A 24,645-nucleotide genomic window follows, 5' to 3' on the forward strand; every position below is an offset into this window, starting at 1 on the left:
CCCACGGTGATTGAGTTGGTGGACGAGGATCGATCCAATAGCAATTTAAAATCTCTCAGACAATGAGGAAGAGACAATTGGCACTTCTTGTGAGCAATCAAGACTTGAAGCTCTTGACCTGTCAAACTTTTCCATCAGAAACTTACTGCTCTCACCTCTTCATGATGGTTAGTAGAGCAGTAAGAAGTTCCCCAAACAACCGACCAACTACATAAGCTGGTCCCTACTCTTGACCTCGTCAATCACCATCTGCAGGTATCCTCACCTAGTGGCTATGTCCAGGGAAAGCAGAGAGAGCCTAAGAGCATTTCAAGATCTTCTCAAAAGCATATACAATGACCTGCTTTCTGCTAATCCCGCTACCACATAAGCATCTAACTCGTCCTCCCATTGACAGCATCAGAAATCAGAAAGAAAAATTATGAAAAACTTACTGGGGCAAAGTAATTTGAAATTGGACTGCATAGATCTTCGTTGGGTAATTACACAATATAATGCTCTCTTCTGCATTGAAAATCATTATCCTCAACGGAACTGTAATACCATAGGGAGTGATTTTGACACGAATGCTAGGATGCATGTCGGAAATAAAAAAACTAAGTTTATGATGTGTGCCAACATCAAATAAACCGTATGGTCAATCCATCAAAAACAAAATTGTTGAGGAGGATATCAGAGAAATTTTTCAAGTTGAAGCGTCTAAGTAGCAATCCTCCGAAAAAAGAGAGGCATTTATAATAATGCAGTAAGAAGAAATCAATTTCTTGCAACAGTCCTGGACCCTCAGTACAAAGAAAAATGTGACACAACACCTACAAGAGGATACACTCACATTGTCACAGCTTCTGTACTGGGACATGCAACTCTCTGAATCTTTGGCCTATTGTCAGATCAGTGGACCTTAGGACTTCCTTTGATCCAGTCATAAGCAGAAAGAACAAATATAAGAGCGACTTTTATTTAGTCATATAAGAAAAACTACAACAGTTTGAGAAACCAAACCTCTTTCCAAATCCTACAACTGAATGTGAAGCATGAAGTTTGCCAGATGGAATAAAAGCAGATAACATGCTGCTACAGATCTCATTCCTTTGAAATCCGGACGACTAAGCCAGTCGGTGTCTTAACAGTTTTCAGGTGACCTGAGCCAATCAGATCGCGAAGATGAAATCTCATATCGAGGGGAGACAGTCGAAGTCTCTTTTTCTCTAAAGGTGCCAACATCATTTCTTTGTACCTCCTACGGCTTAATAGAGAAAGGAGTTCCTTCCTCCCCTAGTTCAAGAAAGAAAAAAAAAGAAAAATAGTTAGTAATAGTTTATCTAGGTCGCAATCTCTTAGATGGATTTCTTTGTAAATGTTCAGAAGCTCTTTTCACCTGTTTGAACATTAAAATTATATTGAAATTAGAGATTTTAATCTTCCATTTTTAAGTTCTCCAACATTTCCAAGCTAGGGCAAATCCAATAACAATTTTAATGGTTAAACTGACATTAATGCTCTACTGGATACCACCAAGGCTAAAACACCTAGTTCGACCTAGCTGGGAGAAATGCTTAAGTCAATTTGAGATTGAGGAATCTGGGTCACCAGTTACCTGGAGGATAGCCATTATGTTCATCTAACAGATGGAAATTACTCACAGACGAGTGAAAGAGAGAAAGCAGCCTATATGCTCAAACAATTTCAGCATTAGTTGACCATGGAGAAACCATGTATTGAATACACTTCGTGCTCTAGTTACCTGGAAGAATTCAGAATAAGATATGGTCATTATGTATATTGTTAATTGTCTACCTATCTCAACCCAAAGGAGAAAAATCACTAACTATTCTATTAAATCGGAAAAGAGTAATGCTAGATATCCTTAGATTAGTTTACTGACAACACTTACTTTACCAATATAGTAGAGAAATGATTAGTGTTGCAATGTGTTGGCACCAGAATGCTCATATGCTATGTTGGGATTGAGGCACAGGAAAAATATAAAACATGTGTAATGGAACAGAATAGTGCTGTTTATTCCAATACTTTCTACAATGTATTTTTGCAATTTGAGGCTATAATCTGCTCACTCCACTGATGAAGCAAGCCCACATATAGCATTACAGATTAATTATATTCATATAGGATCCATGTCCAAGAGTCTCGACAAAACATAAGCGTCGCCTGTAATGCACCTATGTCCGCCAATTGGGACCAGCTGTGAAGTGAAAAACTAGCAGAGGAATTGAGAAGACGTGACTGACGTATGATGAAGCTTTAAGGTAAAGAGCAGGGATTGGGCCAAAAGAAGGTAAAGTGCAGGATCGAGACATGGGAAGGTATCTGGAAAAAAGATCTCAACTACTTGAATGTTATGTAGGCTATAGATCAGGGCAAAGCAGAACGGCATAAAAAAATCCACGTAGCAACCCAAATTTAGTGGGAAATACTTGATGAAACTGTAGATTTGTATTTAGAGGGTACTAGCAATGGAGATTCTTTAGACTGCATGGATGGAGCTTGTTGTACTTATAAGAGAGTGATTGTTAACTTCACGAAAATAAAAGCACAATCCTTTCCGATTTTTTACATTTAATTATCAATTTATTTAATTGCGTTAGTTTGGTTATTGGAGCTTTTAAACATTTTTAGCCTTTCCTATTAGGCTATTAATTAAACTTTAAAGATGCCAACAATGAAGGAATGACATGCTTTTTCTGTGTACCTGGGAGAGCCCTTTAAGTAATGAACCCACATTTGGAATTGCAAACCAGTACATGCTTGGATCAATAAGTTGGCGAATCTGAAAGTGACCAATAGTGTCAGAAAGAAACATACTTAAGAAAGTCGAACATTGTTCGAGATTACAAAAATAAATCTAGACGGTGGATCAGTAAATCTTTTCAAATTTTGCTGAATCTGGCAGTGTTACATGCATGATGCATTCACTATGGAGATATGTACAAGGAACAGCAAGACATTTATGCTCAACAAAGTCATTTACAAGGGACCTCATATATCTAAATCTAATAAAGTGTAATATTCAAGTAAATTTATCCCAAAAATGAAGTCAATTTTGCTTGACAGTTTCTTCCCAAAGATTACCCAATGTAATGCATTATGGTTTGGCATGCAATAATAATGCAATTAAAGAAAACAAGAAGTACAAGAAACTGTGCTTCTTCCTTTACTTTTTTTCCTTTTGTGTAGAATGTGTCAAAAAGAGAACTAGTTGATTACCATAATTTGTGAACAAGACATACATAGAGAATACTCAGACGTTGTTCGTGCAGCATAAGCTACCCTCAGCTTCCTAAATAGCTTACAGTGTTCTTAATTGTTCCTAACTTGTACATTCAAAATGGTCTCCCTCCTTAAAGTTTACAGCCATAGGACCAAGGACCTTCAAAAAATCGAAAAGGGATAAAACACAGAGAAATGATTGAGGAGGATACATAGCATTTTTAGTTAGGTTGGTTCTGTTTACCGATCACTTCACTTAGTTTCACGTTGTTTTAACATAGACCAACAAAAGATTTAGCAATTGTAGAGAGGTGATCACAATCTGAAAAAAGCAACTATTAGCATATCGCTGACGTGAAACCATCAACATTACAGACATTACTTTTTTATGACAAGACTTTAAAAGAACTTTAAAGGCATTTATAAGACAAAAGGGAATGATGACGAAACAATCACCACATATCCACTTACAATAACTCCTCCATTAATGAGAACAGAGATATGATCGTCTTTCACCTTCCCTCCAAGTGACAGAAGAGAACACTGCCACAAGTAAGTTTATAGTTATGATCATGTGTGCAGAAAGCATGGAGTAAACCAAAATTTGACAAACATTGGGGTTACGACAGCTTGGTCATGGCCATCGTAATCTTAGTTTCAACAGACTAAGCCATCTCGCCAATATATCTTTTCACAATGAAACAATGCTAATGCATGTATACAGTTGGACTCACATGTCTTACCAAGCACCAGAGTTAAATAAAATTCAAGCAAAATAAGAACCACAGCAACTTCACACCAGGCAGCCAACTGAGGCAAAAGATTCAGTCTGCTGCCATGCATCATACCTAGCTAGCCATATCCCTTCATTTATGGATAACGGAGGGGGAAATTTTCCTATCATTAAAGAATCAAACTTATCATGCTAATAAAGCATGATATTTATTTATAAGCACCACTTTAAAAGAGGTTTCACATGCTCATGGCACTTCTGTTCATTAAAGTTGCACAAATAAGCTGTGGACAATCAAGTACGATGTTGACCAGTTTCCAGCTGTGTTTGGACTTTGGAAGCCATTTGATTACAAGGGTGTCACTGTCTGGGCTGGTGGCCCAGTTCCAAGGAGTGCAACATTTACGATCCTCAGCCACAAGCAATAGACCAGGCAACTCAAGCGCATAATGCCTCGATGCTGAGGCGCACACACAGTTTACAGGATCATTTAAAATGAGCAAAAATGAAAGCGAGTTGTGAGAAACAGTTCTACTCAGTTGTATTAGTCAACAGTAGTGATTATTGGGTAGGAGAGTTTGAGTAGTTGAACTCCCTAAAGAACTTCAGGCATCATCTATTCTAGCCAGAGTAAATGTTACAAGTGCTAGAGATGGCACCATCTAAAAATTATGAAAGATAAGAAAAATATGAAAAGTCTAAAATAACCCTACCCTATGTTGACATGTGAATTGAACCAAGGCACTCGCATAGGACTTGTGGCAAAGGAGCACCATATTAGTCCAGTAGAGAAATATAAGTTCGGGTGTAGAAGTTCCCACCTTATAAAGTGCTCTGTTACAGAATCATCATAGAACTCCTTTCATGGATATAAATCATCATAGAGGACGGCATGGAATACTTAGTATATAATACATTTGAAAAATTGGTGGAACTCATGGCACCGGTCTTGGAATCAATCAAAGAAATGAGATAAGGTCTCTAAAATGACAACCGAGATGGAAGCTGGGTCAAGTTTCAACACGACACCTGGTGCGGAGATCAAAGCCACAGACTGCAGCTACCATCTGTTTTCAAAAAACTTTTCAATCCATTTTGATGACAAACTAAAAACACTAGAAAGATCGGTGGACATAATGGAACTGGTCCTTAAATCCATTATGGAAATTTGACAAATTCTCTAACATTAGGATCAACAATGGAAGCTGGGTCAGGTTTCAACAGGATATGTAATGTGGAGATCGACAGTAAAAAACAACTAGCATTTAGTTTCACTAATATTTCGTTCACATTTCCGATAAAACTAAAGGTGACAGATATACCTCTTATATATTCCTGAAGAGATATACATGAAAGTAATTCCATAAAGAAGAGGTAAAAGGATGAGCATGGAAGAAGAGAAGCTACGCACCGATGTGCACGAGACAACTCAAATAAGCTAAAGCTAAAATTGCCAGGTCTCCCTCCCAACTTCTTGTTCAGGCTCATCATAAGTACACTATGGTCTATGTCCAATTCAACAACTCCCAAGATTAAAAGATCTAAAACCAGAAATGAAATGACTGAAGATTGAGTGACTCACAAGGTCTTGGTGTGAAATGTTTGGTTCCAGCCTCATGTCAATTACATGTATCTTGAACCACTCGAAAACTTCAAGATCATGTACATTCTTTTCCTCCATTCTTTTCACAACTCTTTCTATCTATAGGAAGCCAAAGATAAAAACCAAAATCGAAGAGAATATATTAATATGTAGCTTACACGTGACTAAATTCAAAGTGCATCATGCTCAAACTCCACCTGCATAATTCAAATCCTCCAGCTAGGCGCTTTCAACAACATAGATGACAGAGAGTGTCCATTTTGAGTTATAAGAGTACAAGTAAAATCCTATGCGACTCACCTGATTTAAATAATCATCTAAGAACATTATGGCATGATCATCTTGTCCAGTATTCAGTTTGAATATGCGCAAAACCTTTGTCCTTCTCAGAGACTGCAAGAAGTAATTCATATCAAACATCAGTTCAACGAAACTTTGGAAAGCAGAACAGGGGCAACAGACAGAGGATGATTAAAGTCAACGGACATAATGAATGCAAAGTACAAATTGGTCAAGGCATTGATTACACACATCACAAGATAAGTGAGTGCTTTGATAATTAAAAATTTCTTCTATTGGTTGGTTGGCGAGTGTCTTAAGGGAAACTTATTAACGAAATCCACCCACACGTGCAGTCTTAAAAAAAGTGACTATTTTATAAATGCTGAAGCCAGTAAACTTCTTGACAGTCTCTAAGCACAGTTCCACAATGTAAAGCAAGCGATTGGTTCTTTGCGAATTTTTCTTTTTCCATAATAAAAATCATATATTTGCCTTAGCATGATTGCCATCTATTATGCCACCGAAGATGTGGTTATTAAATGAAGAGATCAACAAACATTACCTCATTCTGGATAACAATGTGAGGATGGAAATGTGACTGGGACAAGAATAATAAAGAGTCCAAATATAATATCTCCATGTTCCCATTAATACAGATTACGGCACCTTCAAATGTGTCTGGGTCAAAATCTTAATTACTGAATATCGATATGTTTATAATCAAGATAGGAGGGAAGGTCAATCCCAGAAAGCCTCTGTTTCTGTCCTACATAATTGTGTAACGATCTTATTTGCGATTATCAAATTAGCATGATGTATTGCACTATTTGACATTTTCAGTTTCAATTCAACCCTCGCCGACCTGAAAGTACTAACATCTGTGAAGAGTACTCATCATGAAGGATCTTTCCAATGTAAAAGAATCTCACTGATGTTTCTTCCATCGAGCAGATCGCTGTAACTAAAGAGCCGTTGTTCTCTTTCTTGTTTTCACATATCATTACCACTGCAAGTGACCCCATACTAATCAAAAGTATTTTTCTCCAGCTAGCCATTTTCTGAATTGACCCTTCACCGGTCACACACACACACACACAGATGCAAGTGTACCTCTAACTCTCTATCCACCTGAGTTCTGTCCACAACGCTGCTATACAACTGCGACCGCAATACAAAAGGCCGAACCGAGACCTGAAAACGCAACCAAAATTGCTAAAAAGAAGAAGTAACGGAGAGCAAACATGATTGCCAATACTTGCACACGCAACACAATCAGAACGAATCCCCAACCTTGTCGATGCGAGGGAATTGAGCTCGCATCATGCGAAGCGCCACCAGCGTGTCGCTGAAAGTCAGACTCTGCTCTGCCGATCAAACCCCCTAAGCATCGTCAATCAAACAACACCATCGTCCGGCGAATGGAACGGGACAAAAAGCGAAACAACAGCGCAGGATGATCGGAGATTGCAGCTCACCTAGAGATTCAGATGCGGCGGTTTCAGCGTCATCAGCCGCCGCCGCCGCATCCTCTTCGTCCCGCCGCCGTTTCGTTCCCTTCGATGGCGACGAAGATGATGGCTCTTGCACCGACATGCGGTTTTGGTGTTCGGCTTCCGGAGCTTGCTCGCTCGCTATTCAGTCGAATTCATCGGAGTCTCGCGGACTGGGGGTTCGCGCTAAATTGTGCAGGACACACAAATAGATATTGAATTTTGACTCGATTCCTAAATTTTTAATTTATTTAATGTAGTCATTGAACTTTAACTCGATATATAATATAATTTCTAAATTTTTAATTTATTCAATATAATTCATGAAATTTTGGTACATGGTAAATTTTGTCCCCGAACTATATAAAAATGTTCAGTATTGTCCTTCCATTAATTTAACTTCAGGACAACATTGTCCAGGGACTAAGTTAAATATATAACAAAAATCCGGTGACTATATTGAATAAAGTGAAAGTTCAAAGATTACATTATATATTAAGCAATAATTGAGGGATCACATTAAATAAATTAAAAGTTTGACAATTAGTGACATTTTCTCGAAAACAAATGAGAAGTGAAGGCTCGGTTCTATGGTAAAATTGCACATTAGTCTCGGTTTTGCTAGAGAACTTTTACACTTTGGTCCCTATAGTCTATACTCGTCAAACGGTTGGTCGGGTCAATAAATAATCCGATCTAAATTGATCAATTTATATGCAATATAAAATTTAGCGATCCATATCCGACTTGCACTCTAATTTTCAGCAATTTTTCCTTAAATATGAAAAATAGTATAATGAAAAAAAACTCAATAGAAAAAACAAATTAAACATGAAAAAACACCACATGAGAAAATAAAGAATTTCTATTTTCATGAAAAAATCGTGCCAATAATCAGGATTTATTTTTAAATTAAAATAAAGATGCCTGATTCATTTATTTAACAGCCGAATATAATAAATAGTAACTTGATATGGATTTAGCATTAACAACCCAAATCCAAAAATAAATCATCTAATAGTTGGGATATTACATCAAAGCCTTTTCTGTTACTCCATGTGGCTTGAAATCGCTTCCCCATCAGCCAGTCGAAAACGCAATTACTTTAAAGCATGAGCTATGGGCCTTCTTGGTTGTGGGCATAAATAGTGGGTCCACGATGGGTTCTCCAAAAAACCCATTAAGACCTGTCTAATTTAACTTTGAGTTTTTTCTACTGGTGTCGCCAAATTGGTGGGTCGGATTGACCCAAGGATTCCGTTATCATTTGGACACTCGTGTCCAAGAACCGCGTTTCGTCTAGAACCAGCGGGACTACCACTTAGGGTACATAAGGATAATATCTCCTGTGTTTTCCTTGCAGGAAATTTACGCTCTTTAAATTTCTTCCTTTGCACCTCCTCAGGATATAGGGTAAGTTCCCTGCACTGCATAGGTTCTGAAAATCGTGATTGAATGGAGCTCTTCTTGCTGATTTACATTCCAACTGACAACTGTCTTCCCCTGTTATCTTTTCCTTCCCATTAGACTTGCTCTTTGCTGCTAGCATCCTGCATGTTAGCCTCAGTACTTCTTGTGAAAGGCACAATCTGAGTAGACGGGTTTGGGGTCTCAAGGATGATTTCCTCATCCAATAGTTCTTCACTCCATTCTTTGTAAAACACCTTCCAATAGGGGTTATACTATTGAGCTTCTGCCATGAGTCAAGGATTCTTTGCTGTTCCAAACTCATAGTTGACTGTTATAGCAAAAGTTCCTAAAGTCATTAGTCTTTTGGGACCACATAGTATAAAGGACAACAACTTCACATGTAGGTCCCCACAATCGTAACTAATTGATTAAAGAATTAACTCCGCGGTTGTAGTTTTGTGGAAAGAAACCAATGAAGTTGATTTAATCAATTCAGTCCTCACAATAGCATTGAATTGATTAAACAAGGAGAGGTCCCCACAATCATAACTTCCCTATTTCACGATTCCTTCTCTAGCATGAAAAACCCTTTTTGCGTCTGGACCGAGCCCTAATTTTGCCCTCTGTGCCCTAATTTTGTCGTCAGAGTCCTAAATTTTCCATCCAATTGAGTATGGTAGAGAATATGACAAACCTGAGCAAGTGAGAGTTATAGAGACGGCAGGCGAGTGAGCGACAGCGGGCAAGTGAGCGAGCAACGGTCAGTCAACAAGGAGAGTAGTTCGTATGTAGTAACAGGAACTCAGCGCCCCAATTTTGATCCATCTTGTGCGATGTCGTTTTGGCTAAAGGCTATGCGACGTCATTTCTTTTGTTCGAGCCACGTAGGACGGAAAAACGACATCGTTTATGATGTTCACGTGGACTACGTTTTAAAAATACGGCACGTCAATTTTTTTTAATTATAAAAGCCACGTAATCAATTTAGTTGGAATTTCTCGCCGGTGACACTTAAGTGATTATTTTTTTTTCGATTTGGCACTTAAGTGAACTGGCGGAAATTTTTGGCACCAAAGTGAGCGCCTTACACAACTTTTGACACTTGTAGTATCCTTTTCGCTAAGTTTTTATGTTGGATGGTTCAATGAGCCCATAAATTTAAATAACCAATTACAGTTTGGCATGTCATTTTACAAATTGATCTATCTTAGTATCTCTAGAATTATTTTTAAAAAACATGACCCTTCTAAAATTATGTGTTATTTCCTGTTCTATATGATATTATCACGTATAAAATCTTTCGCAAGTGTTTGTCATGCATAGTGAATCAACTTTTTTTCTTTTCGGTAGAAGCAAAAGTCCTTTGAAAGAAGGGAAACAGTCTTGCTCATTAGCATTAGTAGGGACATTTATCAAGGGAAAATTATCCAAAAAGTCATAAACCTATTACATATTTATCAATTCAGTAATAAACTTTCTAATTTTATCAATTGAGTCCTAAATCTTTTTCACTTCTTGCTAATTGAGCTAATTTTAGCCGGAAATTGCTGACATGGACGCTGGCTGGCCTACGTGGCGCTGATATAGACAATTTTTAATAGTAGTTTAATATTTTTCAAAAAAAATTATTTTTATTTTCTATTCTTTTTTCTTTTTTTCCTTTTTCTTTTTTTTTCCTTTCTTTTTCTCTATTTCTTCCTCTAGCCGGTCGTTCGGTTTCGGCAGTCGGCCAAAGGTGAGGGCCGGTGAGGCCGACCTTGCCCAGCCATGGTGAAGCTTGCCATAGCCGGGCCGGCGAGGTCGAGCCTTGCCCAGTAGCCTCGCCAGAGGGCCGACGAGGCTTGCCCTCGCCAATGGCCAGCGAGGGCGAGGGCGAGGGCGACCTCCACAGCCCTCACCTCTGGTCGGTTGTTGAGGCCCGGCGACTAGCTAGCGGAGGTTTAAGGGGAGAAAAAAATGAAAAAAAAATGAAAAAGAAAAAAAAGGAAAAATAAAAATAAAATCGTAAAATATTAAACAATTACTAAAAATTGTCCAAGCCAGCGTCCACGTCAGCAATTTTCAGCCAATCAATTAGCAAGAAATGAAATGGTTTATGACTCAATTGATAAAATTGAAATATTTGGAATTCAATCGACAAAAATGTAATAAATCTAGGATTTTTTAGATAATTTTTCTTATAAAAAGAATAATGAGCCCAAAATTGAATAACAATGAGGATCTCTGCACTTTTGATAAATTAAAGGGAAAAAACCACCAAAAACCCCAAACTTTGCCATCTGTGACACATTTACCCCGAACTTTTTTTGTGACACCAAAAACCCCGAACTTTGCTTTTTGTGACACATTTACAATGTATTTAGTCCATGGGCATTTTCGTCTTTTTGCTTTTTTTTTTTTTTTTTTTTTTTTTCCTTTCCGTGAAGGGGGCCTCGCCGGATCCGTGAGGATCGCCCATCGCGAGATCCGGCGAGGGGGCCTCGCCGCGCCGAGCGAGGGCGGCCCTCGCCGAGATCCGGCGAGGCGGCCCTCGCCGGCGTCGGCGAGGTTCGCCCTCGCTCGAGCTCGGGCGAGGCCGCCTCGCTCGCCCAAGCGAGGCGACCTCGCCGGCGTCGGAGAGGTTCGCCCTCGCTCGGGCGAGCGAGGCCGCCCTCGCCCGGCTCAGCGAGGTCGACCCTCGCCGGCGTCGAGCGAGGGTCGACCTCGCTTGAGTCGGGCGAGGGCCGCCCTCGCTCGGCCGGCGAGGGCCCCCTCGCGGAAAGGAAAAAAAAGAAAAACAAAAAAAAGCAAAAAAGACGAAAATGCTCATGGACTAAATACATTGGGGTAAATGTGTTACAAAAAGGAAAGTTCGGGATTTTTGCCACAAAAAAAGTCGAATGATGTATAGAAGAAAGTTGGGGTTTGTGTTTTTCCCTAAATTAAATAACAAAAGTCAAACGCATCGATACCCACTTGATATGTTGGATCTCTGCTTCACTTTCACTTCGTCTGGGGAAGTGGGAGGGTATGAACAAGGAGGAGGAGGAGGAGGAGGAGGTAATGGAAACGGGGAAGATAGTGATAGAGAAAGTGAGGGGCAAGTCGACAGTCACCAAATCATTCTCCAAGTATCCCCTCAAGTTCATCATCCCTCGCAAGGTTGCTCAGTCTTGTTTTTTCCTCGGTCTTGTTCATGCCCTTTTCATTTCTTTCTTCTATCCGCCAAATTCAAGACTGAATCGCTTGTTTCTCCAGGTGGGTCCTTCGCGGGTCGATGCCGTTTGGATTTATGCTCTCGCCTATGGCGGTGGCATCATCTCCGTGCGTTTTCACTTCCCATCTTTCATAATATTTTTGAATTGGCAATTCAAGAATTTCAATTCTTTACTAGAAATGTGTGAAGGCATGTTGGTTAGTGTGAGGTTCGAGTTAGTCTTGTTGGGTCGTGTCGTGTTTGGTGTTTTTTCTATGGGTCCGTGTGGCGGTCTCATGATGAATATTCGATGGAGGGGAAATGGTTCAGAACTGCATGTTTAATGGGAATTGATCTGTTGTTGATTTAGGGAGATGCTATTTCTTGTAAGCTTGAGATTGGAGATGGTTGCACAGCTGTCTTAACAACTCAATCTTCCACTAAGGTTGGTTCTTCCAGCTTCTGTTGGTTTGGCAATAATATATGTTGCTGGAATCTGCAAGCTATGCAGCTTTAGGATTTAGTAGTGCAGTCTCTGTGGATTTCGGTGATGTGAATTTGCTTCTGATGCTTGAAAGTTAAGGGTGTTGCAGGTTTATAAGTCTCTGGGATCAAAATGCTCTGAACAGTACCTTGAGGTAATTATGATTTCGCGCTTTTTGGTATTCCGTGCTCCTTTTTTGAGGCTTTCTTGTTATTACTATCTTGGTTTCCCAGTTGTTGCATGGCAGTACGATTTTATCCTCTTTTTTTGTTAGCTGAAGTCACGGTGAATTTGTTAAATTAAGTGTAACTTTCAAATGGAATTACATTCCTATGTGACAGTGCGGCTATATTATTGCAATGCAGTAGGCAGAAATTGGGAGCGACTCCATGTTGGTTCTCATTCCGGATCCAGTGACTTGTTTTTCCACTGCGAGGTACTTCCAAAAGCAGGTTTTTAGGGTGCGTTCGGATTCAAACTTGGTCCTAGTCGACTGGATTACAAGCGGACGGCATGAAAGCGGAGAAAAATGGGATTTCACGCTTTATAAGAGCACCAACAACATTTTCTTAGAGGGTGAGCAGCCTTTATTTCTCGACACGGTAATGGTTTTGTTTTTTCCATAGTTTAGGATCTGTTTCAGAATTTTAGTATTAAGAGTACCCTCTGTTTCTAATACTTTTGGCCCTATCCTGTGAGAATGCAAAAATAAAAAGGAGGATAGAAACATGTGAATTCCAATGAATGATGTTCCAATAATTGCAATTTGTGTTATGGATAGGTTGAGAAAGAAGCAATATGAGTTTACGACCTCCCTTTTCGGCTTACGCTTATGAAGATTGCTCTTCTGTGACTTCATTTGACTAATCAAATATTTGAACAGGTATTGCTAGAGCAGGGAAGTATTGTTCCTCTGGCAGAACGCATGCAGGATTATCAAGTCATTGCAATGGTTGTACTTTTAGGGTAAATATAGCGGGCTTTCGAAGTTCCCATTGCACAGTCTTTTCAGTTGTACTGCTGATATCAGGGTTATTGACTGCACGAGAAACTTATGTCCATATATACCAATGAACGTTTGCTTCTTTGCAGGCCAATGTTGAGGCATATTCAAGGCCAAGTTCAAGAAGATGTAAAGAGGATGATGGCCGAGCAACTACAAGGTTCTCCTGTTCGATGGGATTGCCAGATAACTTCCAATACACGTGATTTTGCCAAAAAACCATCCTTAATAGCGTCTTGCAGTGCCTTTGGCCATAAGGTACCCTTTTTTTTAATCGACGAACACAAAATCAGGGTGCTTCATGGGATAAGGTTTTGGGAACTATAAACTGCTAATCCATTTGTTAGGTTGTTTTGGACCCAAGTTTTTCAAAATCGTTCCTGACAGTAACCTAACGCTTTTGAAACCTGAACCATTGTGCAAACCTTTCAATGAATTTTTATTTTACATATTGGTCATTATAGACCACTGAAGAAGGGAATTTCCTTTTCTATTTCCCGCATTTGAAAAAAGTAATGTAGTTCTGCACTAAAATAATATGAGGTTCTTGCTGTTTTCCTGAAATCGATTTTTGAGATTATAAAAGCTTGGCATTAGGTATGTGATCATTGAACCCTTGAGCGGGTGTCTTGAGCCTGAACTTCCAGAAAAGATTATAGATGTCACCCTGGCGAGCTGCATTCTGCAATGCTGTCTCAGTTGGTTTGATTGACATATAATATTTGTTTTAGTTGCTCATCTTGCTTTTCAGTATCTTGTCTGAGATATTTAAATCGTCAGCTTGTTCAGTTTTCAGTTCTTACTTCCGCTTTTAAGTCATTAGTCCAAGAGAATTAATAAGCTTTTTGTACAGGTTATTCTTTACCGTCTTTATCTTTTATAGCCAAGTTATAATGGTTTTTGTTGCCTTTACTGGTCCTTAACAAGTAAAACTGTGTCATTCATCGGTGGCCGCGTTGGTTTGCGCTCATTTCCTTTCACGAGAGGTCCTGGGTTCAAACTCGCCCATCGGTGATTTAAGTGGGGGGTCGTGGCGGTGGGATGCTGCGCTAGCCCCCCTCGAGGACTAGTCGGGCATCACCGCTGGTTTGAGCCCTAGCTCGCCGGCCGCACGGACACCTCGGTTATAAAAAAAAAAAAAAAAAACAAGTAAAACTGTGTCAATGTCTTGGTGGCTCGATCATTTCCCAGTTAGTTGCTTTGATATCGTATGGTAAAAGCAACAAGTGTGAACCAAATTTGTAGACACAGACACCACTAGCTTAGATGTTTTTTCAAGGTGCCTTTGATAATTAATGTTTAAAGCCTGATGATACTTTTTATACAGGGAGGAGGGATCATTGTTCGAATAGCTTCCTTGACAACCGAATCAGTTTATCAATTCCTGAAGCATCAATTAGCTGGCTTGGAGGCATTGCTGGGGGTGTTGCCTTACTCTTGAAGAATTGCGGGTAACAGGAGCTCTCACCCAGCCTTTTCTGGTCCGCACGCAAAGTTGTCAAAAAGGTTGACCAACGTTCTTTATTTAGGTATGTGTCAAAAAGGTTGCTGTCTTGGTGACAGAGGTTTTGATTGTTGCTGTTCTTGTATATCCCGGCTCAACATCAAGAAGCATATCCCAGCTCCATAGAAATTGTGTGTTGACAGTTCAAAATTTGTTAATTTTTCCGAGTTCCCGTTTCGATACATTTACCATCATCGTCATCGCTGAACATGGAGAACACTTGCCAATTGCCACTAGTCCCGGTTGCCGGGTACCATTCACTGACGTTCGTCTGGACATGATTGGATAGGTGAAACTCAATGTATTTTGCGTTGATTGAACTGTAAGTTTGCGATTCAGCTTGCAAGTTAAACAAGACGAAATGAAAGCAGCTCCTTCTCATCGATGAGAACAAAAGTGGAAGCGCATTACCCAACTGGGTAAAAGTGGAATAACAATATGTTAGCTTCTTCCAATGGTTATAATATGATGAATGCTAAAAAACGGACTGATCGGGTAAATGCTATAAATATATGATTTATTGGCACTGTTCAACCATAATTATATGTAGTTTTATATCATCAATTATATTTCAAATAGTTTAAGTTTATGTTATTGACATTATGAGTAATATTTCTCGGCTTACTTTATCATTAAACTAAATGGATTCTGATCATTCATATATTCAGAATAATATATATTATTTAATAAAATTACTTTAAGATATTTTATCTTCATATATTGTTTTTTTAGTATCAAACCAAAAGAGATAAAATTTTCAAATTATGAGTGTTTTTTCTTTTCAAGCTGACACATACTTTTAAAAATGTATTTCAAGACATTTTTGTCTAGATTCAAATGATCTAGTTTATAGTTGTGCGCACTAGTATTGTTTAGGAAATATTTCCTCTGCTTTCCCTCTCTACTGCATTCTTACAATTTAGTTCCCGTTTTGTAAATAGTCAAGGGCAAACTATTTGGAATGTCCATTGAAATCTCAAGACCTGTCAAACAGAGAGATCGAATAAAAAATGGTTCGACTCAAATTGAGTTATTTAACCCGTTTTAACTCATTTCCGTGCAATAAAAATCTAGTAACCAATACTCGACCCGATTTATATCGTTAAAATACTTCTATATTTAACCCAATTAAGAAAAAAAAAACTCATGTCTAAATTAAGATGAAAGCACAGAGTGAGCGAGTGCGAGATCGAGTGAGGGCGAGAAAGAGCCAACAGAGAATCATAGAGGTGGGTTAAGTCTAAATAAGTTGAGAACCCATTTAACATATATTTATGACCTATAGAGTTGGATCTAAACCCATTTATGACCCATAGAGTTGGGTCATATTACTGAATATAACCAACTTATATAACAACCCAGCCCATCAAATATGAGTTAAGACGTTGAGAGGTCTACCTGAAAAATAATTGTGTTTTTCCTTCTCCACTCACTGTAGGGCGGAAAGTATTCTTGAGGATGGTACTTGCATGTTGCATGCCTCAGACAATCATAAATATCAAATTTCCATTACGTGATTCTTGGATTTTTAAAACACAAAATGCTTTTAATAGGTAAAAAAAGGTTGAAAGTGCCATATTGGGGAGATTGTGGCTCACCGGATGTGGCGGTTTCAGCGTCATCAGCCACCACTGCCGCCGTCGCATCCTCTTTGTCCCGTCGCCGTTTCGTTCCCTTCGATGGCGACGAAGATGATGGCTCTTGCACCGACATGCGATTTTGGTGTTCAGTTTCCAGAGCTTGCTCGCTAGTCGCTATTCAGTCGAATTCGTCAGAGTCCCACAGATTGGGGGTTCGCGATAAATTGTGCAAGGAACAAAAAGGATAATCACACAAATGGCCCTTAAATTTTGATCCAATGTAAAACGTGGACTGTGGCATTCTGAATTTCGACCTATTTTCGGGATTTATGAAATGATTATCTCATCGATGCACTTCCAGTTAAATCTCACTCTGAATTGATCACTCATGAGAAGACTAACCGTTAGGGAATGGCTAGTTAGGAATTAAGTACGCACGACCTAAGAACTTGACCATGAATTGACACTTCGACCGTAAGGATTGACGAGGGGATATTTTGGGTTAATATAGACTGATCCAAGGATGATTATGGAATGATTTGCTAATGTTATACAATTGGATGGTAGGTGATTCTGTTTGGCCATTGTACTTACGAACATTCCTAAACCAATTTCTAACGATCGTGTCCTTCGAAACTAGTGATTGACTCTCGCAATTACATAACAATCGAGGTCACCATGGTTTGAGTAAATTTAAACGTGGCTTGATATCACATCAACCACGGGTTGAATATGCGTAACTCCTAAAAGCCGCTTGTTAGTTTGAGATATACTAAAGTCGCAATTGATCGATTTTGGCCATGAATTGGAATTCGAACTTGGGCATCAAACTTTCAAGGATATCAAAACTATTATATTGGACGTTGCCTCATTAAGCTCGCTTAGTTATCGATTTGCTCGGAAATTCTTAAAAAATGTGAAATTTGGCTCGGAATTTGGAAAAGACCCTTTCACCCCTTAGTGTTACACGACTTCTTGGTTGAGTGGAAGGGCATGTTGGTCTTTGTAACCCCTAGTGTGAACGAATTTCTTGGACAGAATTGCCCCTTTTGCTTTGGTTATTTTCTTAATTGCCCTTTCTATAAACATTTTCAAGAAGCAACCCTAGCCTTTGGATCTTGACTTGGGGGACCAAAGGATGATCTCAACCCTTCATTTGGATGATGTTGTTCAGCCATTCTCTCTCTCCTCCATCATTTTCAGATCAACCACTTCACTTTATTCACTCACTCTCTCACTCTCCCTTTTTGTTCGGCCAAGCCACCATCCACCACCATCATCGACCAACTACCACCCTCACGCCACCACCAGCTCCTCCACACGTGAACCACCACCCCTAGACGCCGTTCAAGACGTGACCAGCCGCCGTCACCACTGTTCGCCGTTTGCCGTCCGTCGTGGCCGAGGTAGCTGCTACATGACGGGACCATTAGCTGCTGGTTTAGTGACACTTTTGGCTTAGGATTAGTGGTAAGTAACTTCCTAAATCTTGATTAGGTTGATGGGTGACTAATGGATTAGTTTAGGGGCTGATTAGTGGTTAATTTTGGGCTAATTAGTGGCTAATTTTGGGCTGATCTTGAGCTGATTAGTGTATGGCTTATTAGTGGTTAATCATGTGGTTTAATGTTAATCATGTGGCTTATGTGGCTGATCATGTGTTTGGGGTAATCTGTGGCTTAGATTGATTGATCTTATGCTAATAAATAATCATATGGCTAGAATAGTTTGATCATGGCTAATCATGTGTTGGATTGTTGATCATGTGATTCAATAAGTTGATCATGTGGTTTGAATTGGCTGATTATGTGATCATAGTTAATCGTGTGGCTAGAATGGTTTGATCATGGCTGATCATGTGTTGGATTGTTGATCATGTGGTTCAATAAGTTGATCATGTGATTTGGATTGGCTGATCATGTGATCATAGTTAATCGTGTGGCTTAGAATGATTGATCATGTCCTAATTGTTTGATCATGTGGTGCAAATGCTAATCGTGTGGCCGATTGTGTAATTAATGTGGATCGTGTGGTTGTGATTGATGATCATGTGGTTAATTAGTTTAATCATGGCTGATTAAGGGATTAACGTTTGATCGTGTGGTTGTGATGACAATCATGTGGCCAATTAGATGATCAATGGTGGATCTTATGCTTGAAGATTGATCTTGTGGCTTGATAATGGATCGTGTGGTTAATCATGGCTAATCTTGGTGTATCGTGGCGAATTGTGATTAGATAATGATGTTTGATATGGTTATGAGTGCGATTCATGACATGTTCGTTCGTAGGAAAAATGCACGTCATAAACACTCTGCATTGGCTAATTAAGAAAGATAAAAATTGGCAATGAGTAAGTTTGCGTGCATGGCCATGACAAGTTCCGTCTAGGCAGAAGTTCTAGACGATGCTCAGTGGGTGTTTCGATGCCGTCTAGGTGGGGGTTCTAGACGTTGCTGATCGCGGTGGAGGCCGGATCGATGCTTTTTATTGAAATGCCGTTGGGTACCCGACTTGCCGGAGGGTGTTCGATCCCCAACGTTGCCCCGCCCGAAGTAGCGGGGCGATGCCCGGCTAGACCGGAAGACTAGCGGGGGTTTGGTGTGGCCCGAGGGGTCGTTAATAATCTCTGGACAACTACGAATGTTATTTGCTTTGGGGAATGCTTTGTGTTCAAGAGTGATATTTGAATATGTCTGGATTATTAATTGTCGATATGAATGTTTATGCAATGCCATAATTTGTTTGTGTTTGGTGAGTACGCGTGGTATGGTGATACCTTTGGGTATTCATTGGAACATATATTATGAATTGCAAGTTGGTTGTGCCAAGGAAAAGTTTTGCTATTGAGTTACCATGATAGATAGGATTGCATGATTAGGGTGATCCAGAGGTACGTGTTACCCTAAGCGAGACTTAGGAAGTTTACTTATTGAGATTTATTCTTATTGTTATTTTCCCCAAACCTTTCAGACCCCCGACCATGAACCTCAATGGTCCTCCACAACGTTTTGGGATCCAAATGGATATGGACCATATGTTGACGGAGTTTCCGGTAGGTGAAGATAGGGTGTATGTTAGGCATGCCAGTACAATTTGGGTAGACGAGGACGAGGCCGCTTGGAAACCCCACACCTTTTTAGCTTGGTTTTATCGGGATGGAGATGCATTGTTTGGTCCACTACACGGGTTTGATGGTCCTCCCAACGACGGAGTAGAAGAGTGGGACCCCATGGAGATCATGCCACCAGACATAGTTGTCACTAGTCCGGACACTAGTCCCCTGAAGATTCGGATCCCGAGTCGGAGCCTATGGAGTCTAACCCCGAGTCGGAGCTTGTTGAATCCGAACCCGAGCCATCCGACGACATGGCTGATCCGGGTTTGCTTGAGTACATCGAGTCCGATTTAGAGACGCTGCCTGGGCATCATGGGGGTGACTGATAGGTGTAGTGCTTCCGTCCATTGTGTACATCTTTTGGTAGAGAAGTTAGGCTAACCTAACCACCCGACCCTTTTTGATGTGTGTGGTTTGAAGTAAAGGCCTCTAGTAAGGCTTGTATGTAGTGCTGTTGTAAGTAACGTTATGTTTATAAAGTGGTTTGTTGTTCTGTTTCATTTGTCTCTTTAATATTCCGTTTAATTGAATGTTGAATGGAGTGTTCGAGTTGCTTCCGCATGTATTACTCTTTAGTTCGCTTATATCGGGTCGGCGACGAGTCCTGGAAAGTCGCATACTTAACAACTGGAGCAGGATGTTGCAAGCTCGTAGGGTGCGGGGCGTGACATGGACCTTGAAGTTTTAATTTGTTTAATATGATCCCTGAACTTCAACCCAATATGCAATATGATCCCGAACTTTCAATTTATTCAATATGATCCATGAAATTTTGGTACATGTTCAATTTTATTCCCAAACTATTTAAAAATGTTTAGTGTTGTCCTTCAATTAGTTTAAGTTCAGGACAACATTGGACAATTTTATATAGTTTAGGGATTAAGTTAAACACGTAACAAAAATTTAGTCGCCACATTGAATAAAGTGAAAATTCAAGGACCACACATTGTACATTAGATAATAATTTAGGAATCACATTAAATAAATTAAAAGTTCGGGAACTACATTGCACACTGGACCAAAGTTTAAAAACAATTTGTGTCATTTTCCCAAAAACAAATGAGAAGTGAAGGCTCGATAACTTTTACACTTCGCTTGCTACAATTTATATGCAATATAAAATTTAGCGATCCATATCCGACTTACACTCTAATTTTCAGCAGTTTTTCCTTAAATATGAAAAATAGTATAATGAAAAAAAAACTCAATAGAAAAAACAAATTAAACATGAAAAAACACCACATGAGAAAATAAAGAATTTCTATTTTCATGAAAAAATCGTGCCAATAATCAGGATTTATTTTTAAATTAAAATAAAAATGCCTGATTCATTTATTTAACAACCAAATATAATAAATAGTAACTTGATATGGATTTTGCATTGACAACCCAAATCCAAAAATAAATCATCTAATAGTTGGGACATTACATCAAAGCCTTTTCTCTTACTCCACGTGGCTTGAAATCGCTTCCCCATCGGCCAGTCGAAAACGCAATTACTTTGAAGCCTGAGCTATGGGCCTTCTTGGATGTGGGCACAAGTGGGTCCATGATGGGTTCTCCAAAATACCCATTAAGACCCTATGTAATTCAACTTTAAGTTATTTTTTAGGTATAAGTATGTTAAAAATCCTAAAACTTGTCAAAAAGTGGAATTAAACCTTAAAACTTGTCATAAAAGTGCAATCGAGTCCTCAAACTTTCAAAAAGTGCAATCAAGTGCTAAAACTTGTTAAATTGATTTAATTAAGTTCTTTCATTAATTGCATTGCAATGGAGTCCTCAAACTTTCAAAAAATGCAATCAAGTACTAAAACGTATCCAATTGGTTCAATCAAGTCCTTTTATTAATTGCACTTTTTGAAAGTTTTAAGACTTGATTATACTTTATCGACACGTTTTAAAACTTGATTGCACCTTTTGATGATTTGAGGTTTCGATTACACTTTCGTGACAAGTTTAGCGACTTGATTACACTTTTTGAAAGTTTTAAAATTTAATTGCACTTTTGTGATAATTTTTAAGACTTCCGGTACATTTATCCTTTTTTTTTACTAGGGCCGTCAAATTGATGAGTCGAATATAATTGGGTTGGGTCCAAAATAGTCCAAATCAAATTGACCCAAGGATTCCGTTATTACTTGGCCAAGAACCACGTTTCATCAAGAAACAATGGACTGACCATGGGGTCCATAAACTTCTTCCTTTGCACCTCCTCAGGATACAGGGTAAGTTCCCTGCATTGCATAGGTTCTGAAAATGTGATTGGATGGAGCTCTTCTTGCTGATTTACCTCCAACAGACAAATGTTTTCCTCCTATCATCTTTTCCTTCCCATTAGACAACTGCTGTAACAGCCCGAATTTCGATGTAATTCCGGGATCAATAAAATTAACATTATTTCGCATTTCATTTTAGTAAGTCTTACCCGAAGCTGATCACTCTCGGGATACTAATCAATAGGGTATGGCTAACTGGGAAAATGGTACGTGGACCAGGGATCCGATCGTGACTCGGGCACCGATCACGAGAAACGATGAGGGAATATTTTGGGCCAACGTGGGCCGATCTTAGGAAAAGTGACGGATTTGGTTTGGCCAAGGCCAACGATGTACAATCGGATTGCGGGTGATTCCGCACGTCCGAGAGTGCACGTGGCCAACCAGTCCCGAACTTGAACCGAACGATCGTGACCTCTAGAACTAGCGATAATTCCTCTCTTTCTCTCAGGGATCAAGACCGTCAGGACTCGGATAACCCTAGGTCGATACGCGTAACCTCTAAACAGCCGCCCGTTAGTGAGAGACCCTGAAATTTGAAATCTAGCGAGTTTTGGACACGAAATTGGACCCGGACTTCGGTGTCGATCTTCGGGGGCTTAAGAGATTATTTTCACGATTCTGACGTCATATTATGCTGGCCACGCACGTTTGGGGTTAGTACGGTCGAAAAATGGAATTTCGACCTGGAAGTCAAAAATTACGATTTTGCCCCTCGGGACCCCGACGTTGATTCTGAGGTCGTATGACATTATTTTTCGAGGCCGATGTCATTTCAGGGTGGCCACGCATATTTGGAGTGGTTACGGTCAAAAATTGGAATTTTGGCTCGGAAGTGAAAAATAATATTATTTTATTCTCCAGGACTTTGCAGTTGATTTTCGAGGGGTTAAGAGGCTATTTTCGCGATTCCGACCCCATATTATGTTGGCCACACCCATTTGGGGTTGGTATAGCAAAAAATTGGAATTTCGACCCGGGACCGGAAAAATGACAATTTTGCCCCTGGCCTATTTTTGGTCCGAATTTTTGGGAAAATATTTGGGATAATTAAAATTAATTATCAGCTCAATTATTGGACTCAATGACCCTTATGCCCATCAATTATTGGATAGGGATGATTCGAGACCGTCGGATTAAGGGCATTTTGATCAAATTTCCCGGATCGGCGACACGTGGCGCCCACTAAGCCCCACTATTTGACCGGTCTGACCAGCCTCTCTCTCTCCTCCCCCTCATTTGGCTAGCCCCACTGATCAGCTCCCCCTCCTCCACGTTTTCCTCTTCTTCCTCCTCGGCCGCCGTCCGTACGCCGGAGCTCGCCAGACCGCCGCCGGTGCTGCTGCTCCGTCTGACCTCGCCTCACCACCCCCACCCTCATCCCGTCCGTTCTCTCTCTCCCTCGTCCCCGTTTTCTCTCTCTCTCTCTCATTTTCCGTCCGGCCAAAGGAACGCCGGAGCAAGCCGCCGCCGCGCCAGAGCTTGATCAGCCGAGCTGCTGCCGCCATGACCCTCCAGCCGCCCGTACGTCGCCGTCCATACGGTGTCCATACGACTGTCCGTACAGTGTCCGTACGCCGCATCCGTACGTCGCCGCCGGGAGCGCCGCCGCCGGGAGCGCCGCCGCCGGTTCCACCGTTCACCGGTGATCGGCCGCCGTTTCTCGTCGTCGTGAAATTGGATTAAGTGAGTATACCTCCTAAACCCGGATTAGGACTGATAGTGCATTTTCTGGACTGGTTTGGGTATTATCGGTGTATATTAGGACAGGATTAAGGACCGATTGGTGGAAATAAAATCCGAGAAATTTAGTGGGATTATTACAGATAATTATTGGGCTCAGGTTGATGGAATAGTGGCTGTCCGTGTTTTGAGGAATGTACCAGATTATAACGGACAATAGGAATTATTAGTTGAATGGCCCGGATTACCTAGGGTGATTGGTTGTTGATTGATTGGTGATTAATTGTGCTTAATTGTGAAATGCCATGTCGTGTGCTCGTGTGGCTGGAATGGTGCGGTATGTGATTGGCCAATTGTGGCTTGAATTGAATGCCGAATTGAGATTTGTGTACTGGACTGCACGGTATTAAATGGGCCAATTGAGCACGTATTTGTGGCATTGAATTGATTAGGTGCTTGAATTATGTTCAATGCTCATGGTGCATTGTGATGCATTGCATGGTCACGCATTGTGTATGCCGAGAATGAGGCATGTGATGAGATTGTGCGAGAATGCGTGCCTGCCATGAGCTTGTGATCACCTAATTATGCCCTGATGCGTTTTACGCGGGGTTCAGATAAAAACTGGCTGTGTGCATGTGTGATCACATTTCGCCCTGATGCGTGTTACGCGGGGTATGCCGTCCTCATGCACTTTGTAGCAGGACGATGCCCGGCACGTCCGGAAGACGACCATCCTGATGCGTTTTACGCGGACTCTGGTTCGTAAGGAGATCGGTGTTGCGCCTGATGCGCTTTGACACGGGCTAGAGACACTGGGTCTGGAACGTTTTTACGTTGGCCACGAAGTGTTGTGTTCAAGAAAAGGGACCTGATGCGTTTTTACGCAGGACGTATCAAATGGTAAATTGAGCATGCGTATGACGTACATATGAATAGCGTGTTCACGTATGTGGATTGATCAATATATTGAAATGCTTAACCTGCAGGGTCAGCCAGTTAAGTGATCGGGCACGAGGGCCCAGGTCGAATAATAATTGTGATTTGTATTATTATGTGGATTGTTGTATGCC

At 40.3% G+C, this 24,645-nt stretch overlaps 2 protein-coding genes across 13 annotated transcripts; one reads left to right on the forward strand and one right to left on the reverse strand.

Annotated features, from left to right (window-relative positions):
- Positions 1–702: 702 nt before the first annotated feature.
- On the reverse strand, positions 703–7,539 carry LOC115689685 (uncharacterized). 4 transcript variants are annotated; one of them, XR_004006731.2, is made up of 9 exons: positions 7,322–7,539; positions 7,137–7,210; positions 6,957–7,037; positions 5,865–5,957; positions 5,544–5,663; positions 3,700–3,771; positions 2,711–2,788; positions 1,003–1,275; positions 703–911 (listed from the first exon to the last, which is right to left on the reverse strand). XR_004006731.2 is itself a non-coding variant. In XM_030615837.2 (8 exons), exons 1-8 carry the CDS (start codon positions 7,437–7,439, stop codon positions 1,084–1,086), a joined length of 828 nt encoding a protein of 275 aa, XP_030471697.1. In that variant the 5' UTR covers positions 7,440–7,539; the 3' UTR covers positions 703–1,083. The 4 variants fall into 4 exon arrangements, 3 of the variants coding, with proteins under 3 accessions (XP_030471697.1, XP_030471702.1, XP_056163683.1); XM_030615837.2 differs by having other exon boundaries at positions 703–1,275; XM_030615842.2 differs by having other exon boundaries at positions 703–1,275; positions 7,137–7,205; positions 7,322–7,453.
- Positions 7,540–11,716: 4,177 nt separating this feature from the next.
- On the forward strand, positions 11,717–15,096 carry LOC115689991 (urease accessory protein D-like). Of its 9 annotated transcripts, none has more exons than XM_056307688.1 (8): positions 11,717–11,887; positions 11,984–12,049; positions 12,292–12,366; positions 12,500–12,559; positions 12,774–13,007; positions 13,289–13,371; positions 13,498–13,666; positions 14,736–15,096. In XM_056307688.1, the coding sequence occupies exons 1-8, from the start codon at positions 11,756–11,758 to the stop codon at positions 14,847–14,849; spliced, it is 933 nt and encodes a 310-aa protein (XP_056163663.1). In that variant the 5' UTR covers positions 11,717–11,755; the 3' UTR covers positions 14,850–15,096. The 9 variants fall into 9 exon arrangements, with proteins under 9 accessions (XP_056163663.1, XP_030472068.2, XP_056163668.1 ...); XM_030616208.2 differs by having other exon boundaries at positions 12,515–12,559; XM_056307693.1 differs by having other exon boundaries at positions 12,515–12,559; positions 12,858–13,007.
- Positions 15,097–24,645: the final 9,549 nt, after the last annotated feature.

The sequence above is a fragment of the Syzygium oleosum genome, unplaced genomic scaffold (assembly GCF_021117445.2).
Source record: "Syzygium oleosum isolate NSW1041296 unplaced genomic scaffold, Sole_v2.1 Sole_v2.58, whole genome shotgun sequence".
NCBI lineage: Eukaryota > Viridiplantae > Streptophyta > Magnoliopsida > Myrtales > Myrtaceae > Syzygium > Syzygium oleosum.

Coding starts and splice junctions, on each gene's coding strand:
- LOC115689685 (XM_030615837.2), bottom strand. CDS start 7,439: ATGTCGGTGCAAGAGCCATCATCTTCGTCGCCATCGAAGGGAACGAAA. Junction 7,038..7,136: donor AATTCCCTCGCATCGACAAG/GTTGGGGATTCG, acceptor TTGCGTTTTCAG/GTCTCGGTTCGGCCTTTTGT. Junction 2,789..3,699: donor TCATTAATGGAGGAGTTATT/GTAAGTGGATAT, acceptor GGTCACTTTCAG/ATTCGCCAACTTATTGATCC.
- LOC115689991 (XM_056307686.1), top strand. CDS start 11,756: ATGAACAAGGAGGAGGAGGAGGAGGAGGAGGTAATGGAAACGGGGAAG. Junction 11,984..12,291: donor TGAATCGCTTGTTTCTCCAG/GTGGGTCCTTCG, acceptor TTGTTGATTTAG/GGAGATGCTATTTCTTGTAA. Junction 13,667..14,735: donor GCAGTGCCTTTGGCCATAAG/GTACCCTTTTTT, acceptor CTTTTTATACAG/GGAGGAGGGATCATTGTTCG.